Source organism: Pantherophis guttatus, chromosome 6 (assembly GCF_059756535.1).
Source record: "Pantherophis guttatus breed Tessera chromosome 6, ASM5975653v1, whole genome shotgun sequence".
Lineage (NCBI taxonomy): Eukaryota > Metazoa > Chordata > Lepidosauria > Squamata > Colubridae > Pantherophis > Pantherophis guttatus.
In genome coordinates, this window is record NC_142068.1 from 4,519,411 (window position 1) to 4,539,941 (window position 20,531).

A 20,531-nucleotide genomic window follows, 5' to 3' on the forward strand; every position below is an offset into this window, starting at 1 on the left:
GCAATTCCCACCTGGCTGCAACCTGATGTGTGCCCTGGATTAGTGATCCCAAAGTGTGTGTGTGGTGTGTTGTTGTTGTTGTTGACGTGGACCCCAGGATGAATCTCCTTCAGACCCTCCCTTGCCTTTGCTTCAAGCTTCAGGGACGGCAGCGAGTTTCATCTCGGCCAGCCGGCTTGTCTCGATTTCCGATGGATGCCCTGCAGAGGAGCTAAGAATTGGCACGGCACCTAATGAGCCAACGCGGGGGCTGCATCAAATGCCAACCGACAGATAAAACCGCTTAATCGAGCCGTTGCTCTTTAATAGCCGGTTAATTTTCCTTTGGGCTCAGAAGGGGAAACGGTTGCAAAGAAAGCCAGCCTCCCTCCCTCTCTTTCTCTCTCTCTTTCATCTCTCTCATTTCTCTCTCTTTCTCCCTCCCTCTCTTTCTTTCTCACTCATCTTTCTCTCATCTCTCTCTCATTCATCTCTCTCTCTCATTTCTCTTTCATCTCTCTCTCATTTCTCTCTCTTTCTCCCCCCTCTCTCTCTTTCTCATCTCTCTCTCTCATTTCTCTCTCTTTCTCCCCCTCATTTCTCTTTCTCATCTCTCTCTCTCTAATTTCTCTCTCTTTCTCCCCCCCTCTCATCTCTCTTTCTCATTTCTGTCTCTTTCTCCCTCCCTCTCCCTCTCCCTCTTTCTCATCTCCCTCTCATCTCTCTCTTTCTCCCTCTCATCTCTCTCTCTCATTTCTCCCTCCCTCTCTTTCTCTCTCTTTCGTCTCTCTCTCATTTCTCTCTCTTTCTCCCCCATCTCATTTCTCTCTTTCTCATCTCTGTCTCTCTCTCATTTCTCTCTCTTTCTCCCCCCTTCTCTCTCATCTCTCTCTCTCATCTCTCTCTCTTTCTCCCTCCTTCTCTTTCTTTCTCTCATCTCTCTCTCTCTCTCTCTCTCATTTCTCTCTCTTTCATCTCTCTCATTTCTCTTTCTCCCCTCTCATTTCTCTCTCTCTCTCATCTCTCTCTTTCTCTCTCATTTCTCTCTCTTTCATCTCATTTCTCTTTCTCCCCCCTCTCATTTCTCTCTCTCTCTCATCTCTCTCTCTCATTTCTCTCTCTTTCATCTCTCATTTCTCTTTCTCCCCCCTCTCATTTTTCTCTCTCTCTCATATTTCTCTCCTTCATCTCTCTCTCATTTCTCTCTCTTTCTCCCCCCTCTCTCATCTCTCTTTCTCATTTCTGTCTCTTTCTCCCTCCCTCTCCCTCTCCCTCTTTCTCATCTCCCTCTCATCTCTCTCTTTCTCCCTCTCATCTCTCTCTCTCATTTCTCCCTCCCTCTCTTTCTCTCTCTTTTGTCTCTCTCTCATTTCTCTCTCTTTCTCCCCCTCATTTCTCTTTCTCATCTCTCTCTCTCTAATTTCTCTCTCTTTCTCCCCCCTCTCTCATCTCTCTTTCTCATTTCTGTCTCTTTCTCCCTCCCTCTCCCTCTTTCTCATCTCTCTCTCATCTCTCTTTCTCCCTCTCATCTCTCTCTCTCTCTCTCTCTCTCATTTCTCTCCTTCATCTCTCTCATTTTTCTCTCTTTCTCCCTCCCTCTCTTTCTTTCTCTCATCTCTCTCTCTCTCATTTCTCTCTCTTTCATCTCTCTCATTTCTCTTTCTCCCCCCTCTCATTTCTCTCTCTCTCATCTCTCTCTCTCTCTCTCTCTCTCTCTTTCATCTCTCTCTCATTTCTCTCCCTTTCTCATCTCTCCCTCTCTCTCACTCTCTCTCATTTCTCTCTCTTTCTCACCCCCCTCTCTCTGTCTCTCTCTCTCTGTCGGGATCTTTTGTCCGTAAAAGGTCAGCTCTCCTCCCAGGGTCCGAGAAAGTTAGTGCAAATTCAGGCACCCGGTAGGTGGGCTTGATGGGACCGTGGTTTCATTAACCCCCCACCGACTCAATTAACCCCCACTCCCCCTTCTCCCAGGCACACAATGCAATTCAGCCTTTTCTCAAGTTTCTCAACCCAAACTGGAAGCGATCTTCCAAGCGTGATCTTTGCCGCTTTATCATGCCTTGGGAAGAAGACGTTCGGAATATTGCATCCGGTTTTGGTCGCCACGATACAAAAAAAAAAAAGAGAGAATTTGAGACTTCAGAAAGAGTGCAGAGAAGAGCAACAAAGAGGATTAGGGGACCAGAAGCTAAAATATATGAAGAAAAACATATGAAAAATCTTAAGGGAGGGTCTCACTCGTCCAGGTCATAGTTGTCCCCAAGGGGCTTTTTCGAGAGGCAACTGGACTGCCTTGTTTTTTTTTCATTGAAGACGTTTCACTCCTCATCCAGGAAGCTTCTCCGGTTCGGTTGCAGGAATTGGATTTGAAAAGTGAAAAGAAGGGGCAGGGGTGGGTGAAATGATAGCAGTGTTCCAATATCTCAGGGGCTGCCACAAAGAAGAGGGGGTCAAGCTGTTCTCCAAAACACCTAAGGGCAAGACAAGAAGCAACGGATAGAAACTAATCGAGAGAAGCAACCTGGATCTAAGGAGAAATTTCCAGACAGTTAGAACAATTAATCAGTGGAACAACTTGCCTCCAGAGGTTGTGAATGCTCCAACACTGGAAGTTTTTAAGAAGATGTTGGATAAGCATTTGTCCGAAAGGGTTTAGGGGTTTCCTGCCTGAGCAGGGGGTTGGACTAGAAGACCTCCAGGGTCCCTTCCCACTCTGCTATTCTCTCATTCTGAATTTGGGTGCCATGCCTTGGGATTAATTCATGCAACCGCTTGCCTCCAGACGTTGTGGGTGCTCCACAGGTTTGCAAGAAGAGACGGGACAGCCATTTGTCTATCCTGTTTGAGCAGGGGGTTAGACTAGAAGACCTCCAAGGTCCCTTCCAACTCAGTTATTCTGTTATTCACAGCTGCCGCATCATCGGAGTCTTTAGAGCAGAGGTCTCCAAGCTTGGCAACTTTAAGCCTGGTGGACTTCAACTCCCAGAATTCCTGGGAATTGAAGTCCACCAGGCTTAAAGTTGCCAAGGTTGGAGACGCCTGCTTTAGAGCAACATTCCCGACCCTGTGGGCCCCCCCTCTCCCTGAGTTTATTTTTTTATTTTTTTTTATTTTTATTTGATTTATATGCCGTCCTTCTCCGGAGACTCAGGGCGGCTTACAATGCGCTAAGCAATAGCCTTCATTCTTTTGTATTATTTATACAAAGTCAGCTTATTGCCCCCACAAACTGGGTCCTCAATTTACCTACCTTAGAAAGGATGGAAGGCTGAGTCGACCTTGAGCCTTGGCGAGATTCGAACCTGCAGTAATTGCAGGCAGCTGGCTGTAATAACAGGGTGCTTTAGACCACTGTACTGCCAAGGCTCTTTTTGGTTGGCCAGTGCTCCCTCCCTCCCTCAAACCATCCTTCCTTCTCCTCCCTCTGACTTTCCCCTTCCCTTTTTCTCTCTCCTTTCCTCCTATCCTGCCTTCCTCTTACTCTCCCCTTTCCTATCTTGCCCTTCCTCTTTTCTTTCCTTCCTTCCTTCCTTCCTCTTTTTCTTTCTCCCACTATCCTTCCTTTCTCTCCCATTTCTTCTTTTTCTGGCCCTCCTTTCCTTCCTTCCTTCTTTTGCTTTTCTTCTTCCTTTTCTTCGTTCTCCCCTTTTCCTCTTCCCCCTCTTTCTGCTACTCTTCCTCTTTTTTCCTCTTCCCCTTGCCCTTCCCTTCCAGACCTCCCTCCTTCCCTTCCCTGACTCTTCCCTTCCTTCACACTTCCTCTTTTCTTGTACCATTTTCTTGGACCCAGTTTGTGGGGGCAATAAGCTGACTTTTTATAAAATATACAGAAGAATGAAGGCTATTGCTTAACGCATTGTAAGCCGCCCTGAGTCTCCGGAGAAGGGCGGCATATAAATCAAATTTTTTAAAAAAAATGGCAACTACCAAACATCCTTGGGATCCCATCGTTGAGCATGTTCCCCGGCTGGGAAAAGAGTCTTAAATGCAGGAAAGCATCATTTTACCAAGCAGGCTGCCAATGTACACACTCCTTCTTTTGACACGAAAGTGGGGAAGAGTGCATCATCCCTCATTATGCAGATGTGCGGTCTGGAATTGTCCAGGCTGATTCCTGCTCACCGGGCTGGAGAGGAGAAGGATTGTATTCAGCATGGAAAAAAGTTTTTTTTTTCTTGCCCGGGGGCTGTTGAATTATGGCTTGCTCTCCACTTCCCTCCCCCTTCCTCCCTATTATTCCCCGTGGTATCTTCTCCTTCTCTCCGTTTCATTGCTGGGGACGAGCTGCTCCAGTCTAGTGAAAAGAAGGAGTAGGGTGTGTGTGACGTGATAGCACGTTCTTCAATATATTTGAGGGGCTGTCGCAGATAAGGTGGGGGGGGGGTTTCAGCTTATTTTCCAAAGCACTTGAAGGCAGGACAAGAAGCGGGAGATGGAAATTAATCAAAGAGAGAAACAACCTGGAATTAAGGAGAAATTTCCTGATGGTGAAAACAATTAACCAGTGGAACAGCTTGCCACCAGAAGTTGTGGATGCTCCAACACTGGAGGTTTTTAAGAAGAGACTGGACAGCCATTTGTCTGAAATGGTATAGGGTTTCCTGTTTGAGCAGGGGGCTGGACTAGAAGACCTCCAAGGTCCCCTCCAGATTCTATTCTATTCTATTCTATATTCTATTCTATTCTATTCTATTCCATTCCATTCCATTCCATTCCATTCCATTCCATTCCATTCCATATTTTCTACTCTACTCTACTCTACTCTACTCTACTCTACTCTACTCTCCACTCCACTCCACTCCACTCCACTCCACTCCACTCCACTCTATATATGGGTCAGTTACCAAGCATCCCAATTAATTAATTATAAACAGTGTAATCAATTATAAAATTATAAACAACTAACAATGATTAAGGGTCTGGAGACAAAAACATATGAAAACGGGTTGCAGGAATTGGGTATGTCTAGTTTAATGAAAAGAAGGACTAGGGGAGACATGATAGCAGCCTTCCAATATCTCAGGGGCTGCCCCAAAGAAGAGGGAGTCAAGCTATTCTCCAAAGCACCTGAAAGCAGGAGAAGAAGCAATGGGTGGAAACTCATCAAGGAGAGAAACAACCTGGAATTAAGGAGAAATTTCCTGACAATTAGAACAATTAATCAATAGAAGGGGTTTCCTTCAGAAGCTGTGGGTACTTCATCACTGGATGCTTTTAAGAAGAGATCAGACAGCCACTTGTCTGAATGGTATAGGGCCTCCTGCTTGAGCAGGGGGTTGGACTAAATGACCTCCAAGGTCCCTTCTAATCCTCTTATTCTGTTGTTTCTAAACTCTTCCCCGGAGAGGAAATTCTGGAGAGGAGAAGAAGAGAAGTCCAGGGACCAAAGGAAAAGTGAAAACTTCTCCATTTGGCGTGGAGGCACCCAAATTAGAAGCCTTTTTTTAAAGCCAGGGGCTAAATATGATCTGGAGGAGAGGAATAAAGAAATGAAATAAAACAGAGAGAGAGAGAGAGAGGGAAACAGAGAGACAGACAAGAATTGTGGCTCGAAGGACAGGAGAGCATGTGCCATTTGTGATGTTGTCCAACCTGTACAGTACGGATGGCTGTTGAGGTGGGCAGTCAAGGAAGGGACCAAAATACTCACTATATACCTCCACTAATTCAGAATAACAGAGTTGGAAGGGACTGTTAGGAAATGACTATTACCTGACTTGTTGGGCTGGCAATATATAAACCTTCAATATAGCTTTAAGACTGCTGTATTGCATCATACTGTGTCCTGATTGGTTAGCTCTGTAGCCAATGTCCTTAAGAGGGAGCTAGAAACATGGTTTGTTTCTCTTTGCTGTGCTTGCTCTCTGATATCTCTGTATGCTACTATTTGCAAATCCAGAAGAACTGTTTATTGTGAATGACTACGACGACTGGTAAGAAGACTTTGTTATTGGATTATCCCTGGACTGTCGTTTAGGCTATCTCCTGCTTTATATGTGTATGACCTGGACTGTTTATTGGACTGTGCCTTACTATTTCCTGAAACTAAACACAACTCAGTGTATCTGTGTGTTGGCTGTGTTTATTCGTAACTACTCTCAATCGCTTTCATGTGCACACCCTTGCTACTCAAGGGTTACTCTGCGAATTCCTTAATAGGGACCTTGGACGTCTTGAAGTCCAACCCTCTACTCAAGAAGGAGACCCTATACCCGTGATGGCGAACTTTTGTCACGCGTGCCGGAAGTGGCACGCAGAGCCATATTTCCAGGCGGTTGAGCTGTCACCCAACTCAACTGCAGCTACGCATGCGCCCCAGCTGCTGTTTGGGCCTCCGCTGCGCATTTGTGCAATTCAGGGGGCCCAACTGGTCTCCGGAGCTCTCCTGCACATGCGCACATGTTTGCACATGCGCATGTGATTACTGGTGTTCAGTGTGCGCATGCAGACAGCGATTGTGCACATGCTTGGCGCACATGCGCAAAAACAGCACACATGCGGAGAAGGTGTGGTTGAGCGCTCAGGGCATGGTGGCATGCGTGAAAGCTGTGCATATGCGCAGATGGTGCGGTTGCATACGCAGCGCATGGGCAGGAGCCACGCGTTAGCACGGATGGCACGCACGCAAAGTGCGTGAAGCACGGACCTGTTCGGCACTCGGTGAGTAAAAGGTTCGCCACCACTGCTCTATGCCAGAGATGGCTAACCTTTTTGCCATCGCGTGCCAGGAGCGCATATCCACACCCATAATTCTATTCGCCCTGCCCCTGCGCATGCCCACATGACACCCCCGCCCCCCCCCCCCGTTCCTGGCACACGATGGCACGGTAGGCCCATTTTTTTTGCTCTTCCCAGCCTCCAGAGCCTTTCTAGGAGTCTGGGGAGGACGAAAACGCCCTTCCACACCCACCTGGAGGCCTTCCGGCGGCCGGAAATGGCCTGTTTGCCAACTTCCGGTAGGACCAGAAGACCCATTTTTTGCTATCCCCAGCTTCCAGAGCCTTTCTAGGAGTCTGGGAGGGCAAAAATGGTCTTCCCCTCCCCCCACCCCCAGAGGTCCCACCCGAAGTTGGCAAATGGGCAGTTTCTGGCCTCCGGAGGGCCTCGTGAAGGAGGGGAAGGCCGTTTTCGCCCTCCCCAGACTCCTAGAAAGGCTTGGGAGGCTCGGGAGATCGAAAAACAGGCCTTCCCCACCCTCACCCCCCCGAAGTCTTCTGGAGGCAGGAAACACCCTGTTTCCCTTCTTCTGGTGGGCCCAGAAGACCTGAAAATTAGCTGGCCGGTGCGTACATGCGCGCCGGAGTTGAGCTCACGTGCCCACCAATATGGCTACGTGTGCCACCTGTAGCACGCGTGCCACAGGTTCCCCATCACGGCCCTATGCCATCCCGAACAAGTGACTGTCCAGTCTCTTCTTAAAAACCTCCAGTGAAGGAGCACCCACAATTTCTGGTGGCAAAACAGTTCCTCTGGTTAATTGTTCTCACTGCCAGGAAATTTCTCCGTAATTCCAGGTTGCTTCTCTCCTTGATTAGTTCCCGTCCGTTGCTTCTTCTCCTGCCTTCTGGAGTTTTGGAGAATAGGTTGACCCCCTCTTCTCTGGGACAACCCCCCCACATATTGGAAAACTGCTGTCATTTCACCCCCATAGTCCTTTTCTTCATTAAACTAGCCAGCCCCAATTCCTGCAGCCGTTTTTTGTATGTTTTAGCCTCTAGGTCTTTACTAGGTCTTCATTAGATCTGTTACGGTGGTGAATCTTGCTTTCCATACACAGTTGTACGGCAGGGAGCCCGTTTCATTCATCTAGGGCAGGGTTGATGTGTGGGAGTGTTGTGTTTGCAGCTTGTGTGCGAGTGTGTGTGTGTGTGTGTGTGTAGGGGGGCAGGGAACGGTCCTGACCCCTGCCATTTGAGAAGAACCACAAACACTTTTCTCTTAACAAAAGGAGTGGAAAAAAACGAGCCTTTTCCCCTACCGGCCATCTGATTCCTTCTTGAGGTTTGGAAAGTGGATTGATATTCCAGCCTTTTGATGTTAGCGTGTCAGGTTTTGGTGAGGCCGGTTTGATCGCTGCTGATGTGCTGGAGAAAGTTGCCTAAATGTGTTTTTTCTTTTTCTTTTTTCTTTTCTCGTTTTCTCTCTCTCTCTCTCTCTCTTCCCCCCCCCTTCCTTTCCCTCCCTTCTCTTCCTCCTGCAGATGAAACTCTCGTTTACTTTGGACAAAGAGACCGGGATGCCACAAGGCTGCTACAGCTATCAATACCGGGACAGCAACAAGTAAGGCTCAGCTAGGCTGCATTAACACAGGGACAGAATCAAGGGATCACGGGAAGTTGTTAATACCGCTTTATAAGGCCTTGGTAAGGCCACCCTTGGAATCCTGCATCCAGTTTTGGCAGCCACGATGTAAAAAAGACGTGGAGACTCTAGAAAGAGTGCAGAGAAGAGCAAGGGAGAGGATTAGGGGGATGGAGGATAAAACATGCAAAGAACGGTTGCAGGAATTAGATACGGCTAACCTAGTGAAAAGAAGGAATAGGGGTGATGTGATACCCTGTTTCTCCAAAAATAAGACATCCCCTGATAATAAGCCCAATCGGGCTTTTGAGCGCATGCCCTAAAATAACCCACCCACCCCGAAAATAAGCCCTCCCTGAAAATATTTAAATGCATGTGCAGCCAGTGCCCGCCATTTCCTCTGGTTAGGGTTAGGGAGACAGAGCTGGAAATCAGGTAAGACGGCAAGAGGAGTCCCGTCTTGTTCCACACACCCCCAAAAAATAAGGCCTCCCCGAAAATAAGGCCAAGTGCTTATTTCGGGGTTCAAAAAAATATAAGACAGGATCTTATTTTCAGGGAAACACGGTACTCTACTCTATCCCATCCCATCCCATCCCATCCCACTCTACTCTACTCTACTCTACTCTACTCTACTCTACTCTACTCTACTCTACTCTACACTCCACTCCACTCCACTCCACTCCACTCCACTCCACTCCACTCCACTCCACTCCTTCTATTCTATTCTATTCTATTCTATTCTATTCTATTCTATTCTATTCTATTCTATTCTATTCTATTCTATTCTATTCTATTCTATTCTATTCTATTCTATTCCATTCCATTCCATTCCAATCCATTCCATTCCATTCTACCCTGTTTCTCCCAAAATAAGACCTCCCCTGATAATAAGCCCAATCGGGCTTTTGAGCGCATGGCAATAAGGCCAAGCGCTTATTTCAAGTTCAAAAAAAATAAACATGGTCCTATTTTTGGGGAAACACGGCATTCTACTCCATCCCATCCCATCCTATCCCATTTTATTCCATTCTATTCCATTCCAATCCATTCCATTCTACCCTGTTTCCCCCAAAATAAGACCTCCCCTGATAATAAGCCCAATCAGGCTTTTGAGCGCATGGCAATAAGGCCAAGCACTTATTCAGGGTTCAGAAAAATATAAGACAGGGTCTTATTTTCGGGGAAACACGGTAGCAGTCTACCAATAGTTGAGGGGCTGCCACAGAGAAGAGGGGATCGACCTATTCTCCAAACCATCTGAGGGCAGGACAGGAAACAATGGATGGAAACTAATCAAGGAGAGAAGCAACCTAGAAATAAGGAGAAATTTCCTGATAGTTGGAACAATTAACCAATAGAAAGGGTTTCCTTCAAAAGTTGTGGATGTCGCATCACTGGATGCTTTTAAGAAGAGATTGGACAGCCACTTGTCTGAGTGGTACAGGGCCTCCTCCTTGAGGAGGGGGGGCTGGACTTGATGACCTCCAAGATCCCTTCCAATTCCTTTACTCTGTTAAAGGGCTGCATATTGTTCCTCTGCAAGTGAATGCGCTAGGCGCCCCCTTCTTCTCACGCACTTCTTCCCACGCACTCTCCAGCCCCAAAGGGAGGTGGCAGCTTTGTGTTTTTAACAAGAGTTAAGAGTCTTGGTTTCCTTTTTTCCCTTTCTTTCTATTTCACCTCCCACTCGGAAGCTGTGGCGGGAACCGATCCTCCAAGGATTGACGAAGATCACCTGAAGCTGATGGTTTTCTTGCAGATGTTCCTTTACCTTTGCACGGATGGTGGTACCTAGTTAGGTAATGAAACTTCTGCAAGAAAACAATCAGAGAGCTCAAAAGACCCCCACAGTCGTCCTCCTCCTTTTGTTTCTGAACTTTTCGATTAGGGAACCGTGATTTATTTAACGGAATAACAGAGTTGGAAGGGAGCTTGGAGGTCTTCTAGGCCAACCCCCTGCTCAGGCAGGAAACCCTACACTACTTCAGACAAATCTCTTCTTAAAAACCTCCAGTGTTGAAGCATCCACAACTCCTGGAGGCAACTTCCGTTCCACTGATTAATTGTTCTCACTGTCAGGAAATTCCTCCTTCGTTCCAGGTTGCTTCTCTCCTTGGTTAGCTTCCATCCATCTCTTCTTGTTCTGCCTTCAGGGGCTTTGGAGAATAGGTTGGCCCCCAGTGGTGAGTTCCTCCTGGTTCGGCCGAACCGGTAGCGGTGACGATATGACGTCACCGAACCGGTTCTCTTTGTTCGGGAGCTGGGCCCTCCCGCCCTGCCCCCCCCGGATTATTCTTACCTTTTATTTGGCCCCACCCCCAATCTATTGCTGCCTCCCGAGTCCCAGCTGATTGGCTAGAAGGAAAAAAACTGTTTAAACTCTTGCCACGGGCTTCAAAGGGCTGCCCTACAGCTGATCAGTGTTAAAAGGCAGTGTGGTGGTAGACCGGTGCCTCCAAAAACGAATGAGTAGACCGGTGCCTCCAAAAACAAATGGGTAGACCGGTGCCTCCAAAAACGAATGAGTAGACCGGTGCCTCCAAAAATAAATAGGTAGACCATGATGCTTCAAGAACAAATGGGTAGACCGGTACAGCTCTGCAAGCAATTAAAAGCCTGGTAGACCAGTACCTCTTCTAAATCCTAAAGAATTGTCACATAACCATCAAGCCACGCCCACAAAATAAGCCACGCCCACATAACCCGTAGTAAAAAAAATTAGAACCCACCCCTGTTGACCCCCCCTCTTCTTTCTGACAGCCCCTCAAATACTGGGACACCGCTGTCATGTCACCCCTCCTCCTAAGAGACCTCGGAGGTCTTCTAGTCCAACCCCCTGTTCAAGCATGAAACTCTCTACCATTTCAGTCAGAGAGTTGTCCAATCTCTTCTTGAAAGCCTCCAGTGATGGAGCAGCCACAACTTCTGGTGGCAAGATGTTCCACGGATTAATTATTCTCACTGTCAGGAAATTTCTCCTTAGTTCTAGGTTGCTTCTCTCCTTGCTTAGTTTCCACCCGTTGCTTCTTGTCCAGCCGTCAGGCAAAGCTACCTCGAGAAAGGAAGGGCCCAACTGCTATTCCAATCCTGAATTCTTCATTAATCGAACTTCAATGAAGTCACAGTTAATCTGAATTTCATGAGAATGGGAAACTGTGCTTGCTTTCAGAGCAGAGGTGGATGTTTCCTGTCTGTGCGAGAGAAAATTGGAGGGGAATATACAGGGATGGGATTGAAAAATTTTAGCAACCCGTTTTCTGCCCGGTTGCTATGGGGGCGTGGCCTACTTGGCCTCCTGCACCATGGCGGTGGGGGGGGGCGTTTTCACCTTCCCCGGGCTCCAGAGGGCCCATCTCTGGACTTCCGTTAGGTCTGTTTTTCACCCTCCTCAGGCTCCGGAGGCTTTCCTCGAGCGTCTGGGAGGGCAAAAACAGCCTCCCTCAGGCTCCAGAGGCCCTCCGGAGGCCGGAAACGGGCTCTTTTCCGGTCTTCCGGGAAGCCCGTTTTTCGCCCTGCCAGAGTCTCCATGCGGGCCCAGCACTTACTCGCATCCAAAATGGGCTGTGTTGAGATGGCTGCTGGGAGGGGCGGGGTAGGATAGGCAGGGCCAGCCAGTCCTTGCATTTACCGGTTCGGCGAACCAGATGTAAAAGTAGCATCCGGTTTTCCCGAACCGGCTGAATCTCACACCTGGGAAAATACCGTATTTTTCAGAGTATAAGACGCACCTACCATTTTTGGTGAGGAAAAGAAGAAAAAGAAATCTCCCTCTGCCTCTGAGCAATTTTGCCTGGTTGCAGCAAACAGCAAACAGCCTGCTTTACTTTCAGTTTCGTTTTCAGCATAGCTTGATTAGCACAAGGGGGGAAAAAAAATCTGCTCCCAGCAATTTACCTCTTTGCAGCAAGCAGCAGAGGCCTGCGCAAAACAGCTGAGAGTCGGGAGGCTGATCCAATCAACTTGTGCTAATTAGGCTGTGCTGAAGCTGAAAGGAGCTGATTTTTCTTGCTGATTGTTTGCAAGGAGGTAAATTGCTGGGAGGCAGAGGCCGAAGGATGGGGGCCAGTGGGTGGGTGGGGCTACATTCGGTGTATAAGACTTTCACCCCCTTTTAGGGAGGAAAAAGTGCGTTTTATACTCCGAAAAATACGGTACATCTTCTCACATTCAGAAGGTGATTTGAAGCAGGAAGAATTTCTAAATGCTCCAGTGATGTGTGGCAACAGCAACCCATTCCAAACAAAACATAACACACATAACACACGCTGGTCCCCGACAGCTTTGTACCTTTGGGGGTGACAATTTAGGACGCCCTCGTTTAAGCGCACCAAGAGCCGGTGCGATGCACACACACTCATCGTGTCAAAAAAGTTAAAAACCACTTTCGTTAACATTTCGAGCTTGCCCCTCAAAAATGCAAACAAAGGCATTTTAATTCAGAGAAGTTGTCAGCTGATTTCGATGATGAAATAAATTTAATCTGGCAACTATCGTTGTTCCCAATTTAAGGGGTTTTTTTTACACCTGTTTTGCTTTATCCTGTATTTATTGTGGAGCATTTTTAGCGCAGTGTTTTTCAACCTTAAGCAATTTTAAGACGAGTGGAATTCCCCAAGCAGCATTGGTGGACTGCAACTCCCAGAATTCCTCAGTTAGCTATGCTGGCTGGGGAATTCTGGGAGTTGAAGTCCGCACCTCATAAAATTGCTGAGGTTGGGAAAACACTGTTTTAATGGAAAAGCATGATACATATATGATAATGATGATGATAATGATGATGAAAAACTGTATTCAAAATAATCTCAGCTTGTTTGAATGTCTTTTGATTTGATTTTCCTCTTCCGGCAGCCAGATACACTGAAGACTTTCTAGAAGGAAAGAGTGTATTTTCTGTGTATGATCCTAAGAATTGTGGCAGGGGGTCCATAGACGAAGTGGTCAAAAAAGTCAAAATGGCTGCCACAACCAGGCCAGAGAAGCTCCGCCCTTTTGTGACGCATATAAAAAAGGGGTGGAGCTTTAATCACACGTATCTAAAAAGTGGACCAAAGTTGATTATTAATCTGAGACGTTCCGTTACTCATCTAAGTAACTTCATCAGTCAAAATAAAATAAAATAAAATAATAGGCAGAAAGTCAGAGAGGCCTTGGAAAATCCCAGCTCTTGCCAAACCAACGGCAGGGGTTTCTCCCCAAAATGTATTGCAATATGTCAATGAAGATTCAACCATCCAGGCCAAAAGCATCTTAAAAAAAAAAAAAAAGGTTAAATCATGGCAACCGGACCAAAGTTTGTTAGTCTGAGACGTTCCGTTACTCATCCAAGTAACTTCATAAGTCAAAATTAAAAAAAATAAAATTTTAAAATAAAATTGGGGTCAGAGAGTTGTTGGAATTTCATCACACGATTGCAATCCTCCATCTTGATGGGTTTTTTTGGCAATCCTTTCCCAGTCCTCTCTCACTTGAAGTGGGAGATGTGAATATTTGCCCAGCCACCGGAGGAATTCTGGGGGTTGAAGTCCATGCCTTCTGGCTGGGGAATCCTGGGAGTTGAAGTCCATGCTTTCTGGCTGGGGAATTCTGGGAGTTGAAGTCCATGCTTTCTGGCTGGGGAATTCTGGGAGCTGAAGTCCATGCCTTCTGGCTGGGGAATGCTGGGAGTTGAAGTCCATGTATGCTGCCCTGGGGAATTCTGGGAGTTGAAGTCCATGCCTTCTGGCTGGGGAATTCTGGGAGTTGAAGTCCATGTATGCTGCCTGGGGAATTCTGGGAGTTGAAGTCCATGCCTTCTGGCTGGGGAATCCTGGGAGTTGAAGTCCATGCTTTCTGGCTGGGGAATTCTGGGAGTTGAAGTCCATGCTTTCTGGCTGGGGAATTCTGGGAGTTGAAGTCCATGTATGCTGCCTGGGGAATTCTGGGAGTTGAAGTCCATGCCTTCTGGCTGGGGAATCCTGGGAGTTGAAGTCCATGTATGCTGCCTGGGGAATTCTGGGAGTTGAAGTCCATGCCTTCTGGCTGGGGAATTCTGGGAGTTGAAGTCCATGTATGCTGCCTGGGGAATTCTGGGAGTTGAAGTCCATGCCTTCTGGCTGGGGAATCCTGGGAGTTGAAGTCCATGCTTTCTGGCTGGGGAATTCTGGGAGTTGAAGTCCATGCTTTCTGGCTGGGGAATGCTGGGAGTTGAAGTCCACCCATTTTAAAGTTGCTAAGGGTGAGAAATACTTGCTGACCAGGTGGGACAAAGTGGTCCCATCACCCACCAGCGTATTAGTTTTTAAGTACAAGTAGTCCTCGACTTACGACTTGCGGTTGTTAAATTAGAAGCATAGTTGTTGATTTTGCTTATCAGAAGATCGCAAAAGGGGATCATGTGAGCCCGGGACACTGCAACCGTCCTAAGTACATGCCAGTGGCCAAGCGTCTGAATATTGATCCCATGACTTTGCAACATTCATGCGAAAAGCGATCGCCGGTCCCTTTTTTTTTCCCCAGGGCCATTGTACCTTCGAACGGTCACTAAGCGAATGGTTGGTTGTAAGTCGAGGATGGCCTGCACACTGATTCTGGGCAAGGGTGCCTCCGTGTTCTGCCTAGAATGATGACAAGCCCAAATTTAGAGCAATAAAGCTTGAAGAGAGAGGTGGACGTTTTAAGCCAAACCTCACTTGTTGAATCCACCCCAAATCCTACTTCGGCCAGTATCCTTTTTTCTAGGAAAAAGCCCGGAGCTGGAGCTTCTCCAATATTTTGCTCTTGAAAAATATATGGCTTTTGAAGAGGAGCCTCGGTTGGGCAGCATCGCCTCAAAATAATGAACTCCAGATGTCCATCTGATTCACACCATCCGTTTGGGAAGCGGTCCTCCTAAAATTTCCGCAGGGCACCAAGTCACCTGTTCCCGCTGGAAGCAGGGAAAGTGGCCCAAAGTTTTATTTTTACATTTTTCAATCTGAAAGGGGGTCCACGGTGCTCTCTGAGCTTGGCTGTTTTCTTGCAGGCATTTCATTACCCAACTAAGGTCACATCATCAGTGCTAGAAGGCAGGAGGGGTTGGGAGGAGGAGGAGGAAGAGGAGGAGGAGGAAGACTGGGATCCTTGGTGCTATCTGATCTTGGTTGTTTTCTGGCAGATGTTTCATAACCCTACTAGGTGACATCGTCAGTTCACGTGGATACCCCACAGTTCAAGTCTGAGCTATCAATACTCTCTTCTACCGATATACCTAGATAAGCAGGGATTAGTACCAGACAAACAGTCAAGCATAAAACACTATCTTAAATCAAGGACTGCCAAGGTGAAAACTACATTCCCACCAACATTGTTTTATATACAAAGCTGCTGTATATAAACAGGAGCAAACCTCACACTCCCTGGCACTGATGACGTTATCTAGCTGGGTAATGAAAGGTCTTGCATGGAAACAACCAAGTTTGGAGAGCACCAAGTACCCCTCGTTTCAAACCTGCGCTACAAATTGATTCCCCCCCCAATCTTTTAAGAGACCTAGTGGTTTCCCAGACCCTTTGCTGCCCACTTCTTTGAGATTTCTTTTTAGGAAACAAGATACCTGGGCTGGGAGGCTGAGGGAGTTTTCCTGGCTGCAAGGTACCCCCAAATTTTAGATAAGCAACTCCTGGGACACCCCCAACACCTTGAGGGTCTCAATCTGAGACATTTGCAAAGGGTTGGCTGTCCTGATCAGTTTGAGTTTGTCTAGCTAAGGGGTCCTCAGCCTCCCCCCACAAGGATTTCTGAGAGAGGAGGGGAGAGAGAGAGAAAAAATGAGAGAGAGAGAAATGAGAGAGAGAGGGAGAGGGAGAAAGAGAGAGAGATGAGAGAGAAAGAGAGAGACAGGGAGAGAGAAATGAGAGAGAGAGGGAGGGAGAAAGAGGGAAATGAGAGAGATGAGAAAGAAAGAGAAAGACAGAGGGAGAGAGAGAAATGAGAGAGAAAGACGAAGAAAGAGGGAAATGAGAGATGAGAGAGAAAGAGAGAGACAGAGGGAGAGAGAGAAACGAGAGAGAGATAAGAGAAAGAGGGAAATGAGAGAGATGAGAGAGAGACAGAGACAGAGGGAGAGAGAAACGAGAGAGAGATAAGAGAAAGAAAGAGAGGGAGAAAGAGGGAAATGAGAGAAAGATGAGAGGGGGGAAATGAAAGAGGGAGAAAGAAATGGGAGAGATGAGAGAGAAAGAGGAAGGGAGAAAGAGGGGGGAAAAAAGAGGGGGAGAGAGAGACGGGGAGAGAGAAATGAGAGAGAGATAAGAGAAAGAGGGAGAAAGAGAGAAATGAGAGAGAGAGGGAAATGAGAGAGAAGGAGAAAGAAATGAGAGAAATGAGAGAGAAAGAGGGAGGGAGAAAGAGAGGGGAAAAAGAGGGAAGAGAGAGGGGGGAGAGAGGGAGAGAGAGACAGTGCGGAAAAGAGAAGAGAGAGAGAGAGAGTTTTGAATTGTGGCCCCCAAATCATCAGCCACAAACGAAAGAGTTCCGGTGCCAATCTTGAAATGCGATGATCAAATGCAACCCTGCAGGATTGCATAACAAGGGAAGCTCTACCCTTTGAATGGCTGCCGTCTCTCTGCCAACGGGGTGTTTCCTCGTGAAATTGTGGGTCGCTTGTTGACTTGTTTAACCATCCAGCAAAGAAAACCCAACACCTCTCTTGGCGGCTGCCCCCACCGTTGGAACGGGTGGAATTTCGCTCCTTGTAATCTGCGATTTGGAACAAAGGAGAAGGGGGGGAAAAAAACCACAGAGATTTCTTTGGTACGACAGTCCCATGAGGTCAAGGTTGTTTTTATTTCAAACCTTCATCTCTGTGGATTTCATCTCCCAGAGTTCCCCAGCCAGCTTTGCCGGAATTCCCTTGCAATGCCCGGCTTGCCTCCGCTGCACCTGATGGACTAGCAACCAGCCCAAGCTGGGAGAAGTTCATGTTGTGACTCCGACCCCCGAGGCCGAATTATCGGAGGGAGAAGGCTCCGAACATGAAGGAGAGGAGTTGGCCAGGCCTCCCTCTCCAGGACCCTCCTCTCTGGCAATGCCTCAGGTGTCTCCCGCAGGAGAAGAGATTGGCCAGGAGCCAGGTATCTCCTCGCAGTCGGACAGTGACGGAGATGAGTCTTGGCTGGATCCACGCCAGCGTCGGAGAGACAAGCGCACGCAGCAGAAAAGGAGGCGTGCCAGAGATTAAGCTGAGTCACTGGACCACACCCCACAGGGGATAAAAGGGGGTGAGGGTGGCCATTCAGGCTCTGTGACGGACAAAACTAAAACTACTAGCGAGTCACATTGTATCTTTGGAAACAACGTTATCTGCCTTGGATTTAATACGGACTGGACTTGACAATTCTTGAACTGTGTGTATCTTGTTTGGGTTTATCTGTCGGAGGAACAACCCCTCCCTCTGAGTAAAGTTCTTGGCAAGCAGCTACTGGGTTGCTGCCAATCCTCTTATTGAAAGAATTTGCCAAGTTTATTTAACCCCTGGCTGGCTGTTTGTGTGCGTGTGTGAGACGGGGACAGAACAGTTCATTTCACTTTTCAGACTACTAGGGTGGGCTCAATAAATCAGAATAGAGCTGGGAGGGACCTTAGAGGTCTTCTAGTCCAACCCCCTGATCAAGCAGAAGACCCCCTATGGCGTTTCAGACAAATGGCGGCCCGGTCTCTTCTTAAAAACCTCCTGTGATGGAGGTCCCAAAGGTGTGGAGAGAGCCGAAGAAGCTTCTTGGATGAGAAGCGAAACGCCTTCAAAGAAAAACCATCACTGGAGGTCTATGGAGATTCTCAGTCATCCAGGTCACAATTGTCCCAAAGGCTCTTTTTTCAAGAGGCAACTGGGTTTTCTGGTTTTTCTTTGAAGACGTTTCACTTCTCATCCAAGAAGCTTCCTCAGCTCTTCAGGGTTGACTGGTTAATTGTCCTCACTGTTGGGAAGTTTCTCCTTAATCCCAGGTTGTTTCTCTCCTTGATGAGTTTCCATCCATTGCTTCTTGTCCTGCCTTCAGGGGCTTTGGAGAATAGCTTGATTCCCTCTTCTTTGGGGCAGCCCCTGAGATACTGGAAGGCTGCTATCATGCCACCCCTGGTCCTTCTTTTCATTAAAGTAGACATACCCAATTTCTACTTAATTCGAGGTTGGGTCTCTCTTTAATGATTTTCTACCCGTTGCTTCTTGTCCTGCCCTCAAGTCTTCAGAGAATAGGTGGTTCCCCTCTTCTCTTGTGGCAGCCCCTCAAATATTGGAACATGCTGTCGTGTCACCCCAATCCTTCTCTTCGTTAGATTAGAGATAACTCGTTCCCTTCTTCATTCATCCTGTTTTCTCCTCCAGACCCCTGATCCCCTTCGTTGGTCTTCTCTGCACTCTTTCTAGGGTCTGTAGCTGCCCATCATTTCTCCCTCTTTTTGACCAGGGAACAATTCATGCCTATTTCTGTCATCTCCCTTATGCTCTGCACCAAGGATACAGCATACAGAGTAACAGAGTTGGAAGGGACCTTGGAGGTCTTCTAGTCCAGCCTCTTGGTCAAGCAGGAGATCCTATATCATTCCAGACAAGTGACTGTCCAGCCTCTTCTTAAAAACTTCTAGTGTTGGAGCACCTACAACTTCGTGTGGCAAGCAGTTCCACTGGTTAATTGTTCTAACCGTTAAGAAATTTCTCCTAATTTCCAGAGTTGGAAGGGACCTTGGAGGTCTTCTAGTCCAACCCCCTGCCTAGGCAGGAAACCCTACACCACTTCAGACCAATGGTTGTCCAATCTCTTCTTAAAAACTTCCAGTGTTGGAGCATTCACAACTTCTGGTGGCAAGTTGTTCCACGGATTAATTTTTCTCACTGACAGCAAATTCCTCCTTAATTCCAGGTTGCTTCTCCACCTTGATTAGTTTCCCTCCGTTGCTTCTTCTCCTGCCTTCCTTGGTCCTTTGGAGAACAGGCTGACCCCTTTTTCTTGGTGACAGCCCCACAAATCTTGGAAGATTTCTATGATGTCACCCCTAGTCCTTCTTTTCTCTAGACTGGCCATACTTAATTCCTGCAACCGTTCTTCACATGTTTTTGTCTCCAGGTCTTTAATCATCTTAGTTCAGGCCTGTCAATCTAGCGGCCCGCGGGCCAGATGCGTCCCGCGCAGGCCACGCCCACCCCGGCTTCGCCAAGGCAAAACACGTCGCGATACCTCATGCGACGCGATCGGGTTTGACACCCGTGTCTTACTTGCTCTTCTCTGGACTTTTTCCAAAATCAAGGACCGCTTCTCATTGGTTACTCAAGTTGCTGGGAGCCGCGAGAAGACCATAGAGGCAGGTAGGAGATCGCTGACCCTCTGGCAGCCATGATTTCTGGCCAGGAAATGAATTCCAGCTTAGCAATGGAGGCCTTCCGTGCTCTGTGTACAGATAGCAGAGGCGGTATTCAGCCGGTTCGGGCAAATCGGTAGCGGAGGCCCACCCATCCCGGCTCTATGCCGTCCTATTAAGGCATGTTTTCGAGGCCGGGTGAATGCACGGAAGGTGCTTGTGGCAAACCGGTGGTAAGAATATTGGAAACCCACCGCCGACAGATAGTAATCGATTTACGAAATTTTTTATTTATTTCTTTACAACAAAATATTTATTCACACACAGATCGCGACGGGAGCTTTACACAGTATATTAACTTCAGTCAAGATATACAAATAAAAAATAAAATCTACACTAACCTTATCCTTTTTTTATTCTATTATGCAACCAGATATACCATTGGTCCCAACATTGAAAATATACGGAATCCTTTTGATCTCTCAGAGTTTTTGTTAACCTGTCAGTTTCCGCATATTCAATAATTTTTCCCAAAATCAAATCTTCAGCCGGTAGGTCTTTCCCCTTCCAATGTTGAGCAAAATATATTCTTGCTGCGGTTATGATATATGTAATCAGACACCATATATTCGTGCCTATCTTATCTGGCCTAATATTTAATAGATAGTATTCTGGTTTCAATTGTAATTTATATCCCGTGATTTCTAATATCCACCTCTGTATAAATCTCCAAAATTCGATTACCTTAGGGCAAGTCCACCGTACGTGATAGTAAGTACCTATCTCCCCACTTCCAGCAGTTTGGGGAGAGTCCTGGGAACACTTTGGCTAATCGAGCAGGAGGGAGATGCCATCTATACACCATCTTATATAAGTTTTCTTCGTAAGTGGTTGCCATCAGGAGTTTCAATTGTTTCGTCCATATGGACGAAGCTTTG

General features: G+C 47.2%; 1 protein-coding gene across 2 annotated transcripts in view; it reads left to right on the forward strand.

Annotated features, from left to right (window-relative positions):
* DIS3L2 (DIS3 like 3'-5' exoribonuclease 2) overlaps positions 1-20,531 on the forward strand; it is a 249,347-nt gene that overhangs the window by 190,573 nt on the left and 38,243 nt on the right. For both annotated transcript variants that reach the window (XM_087872025.1, XM_087872024.1), the window contains one exon: positions 8,180-8,259. In XM_087872025.1, the coding sequence (XP_087728151.1) occupies positions 8,180-8,259 (80 nt within the window). The remainder of the gene's footprint in view (positions 1-8,179; positions 8,260-20,531) is intronic.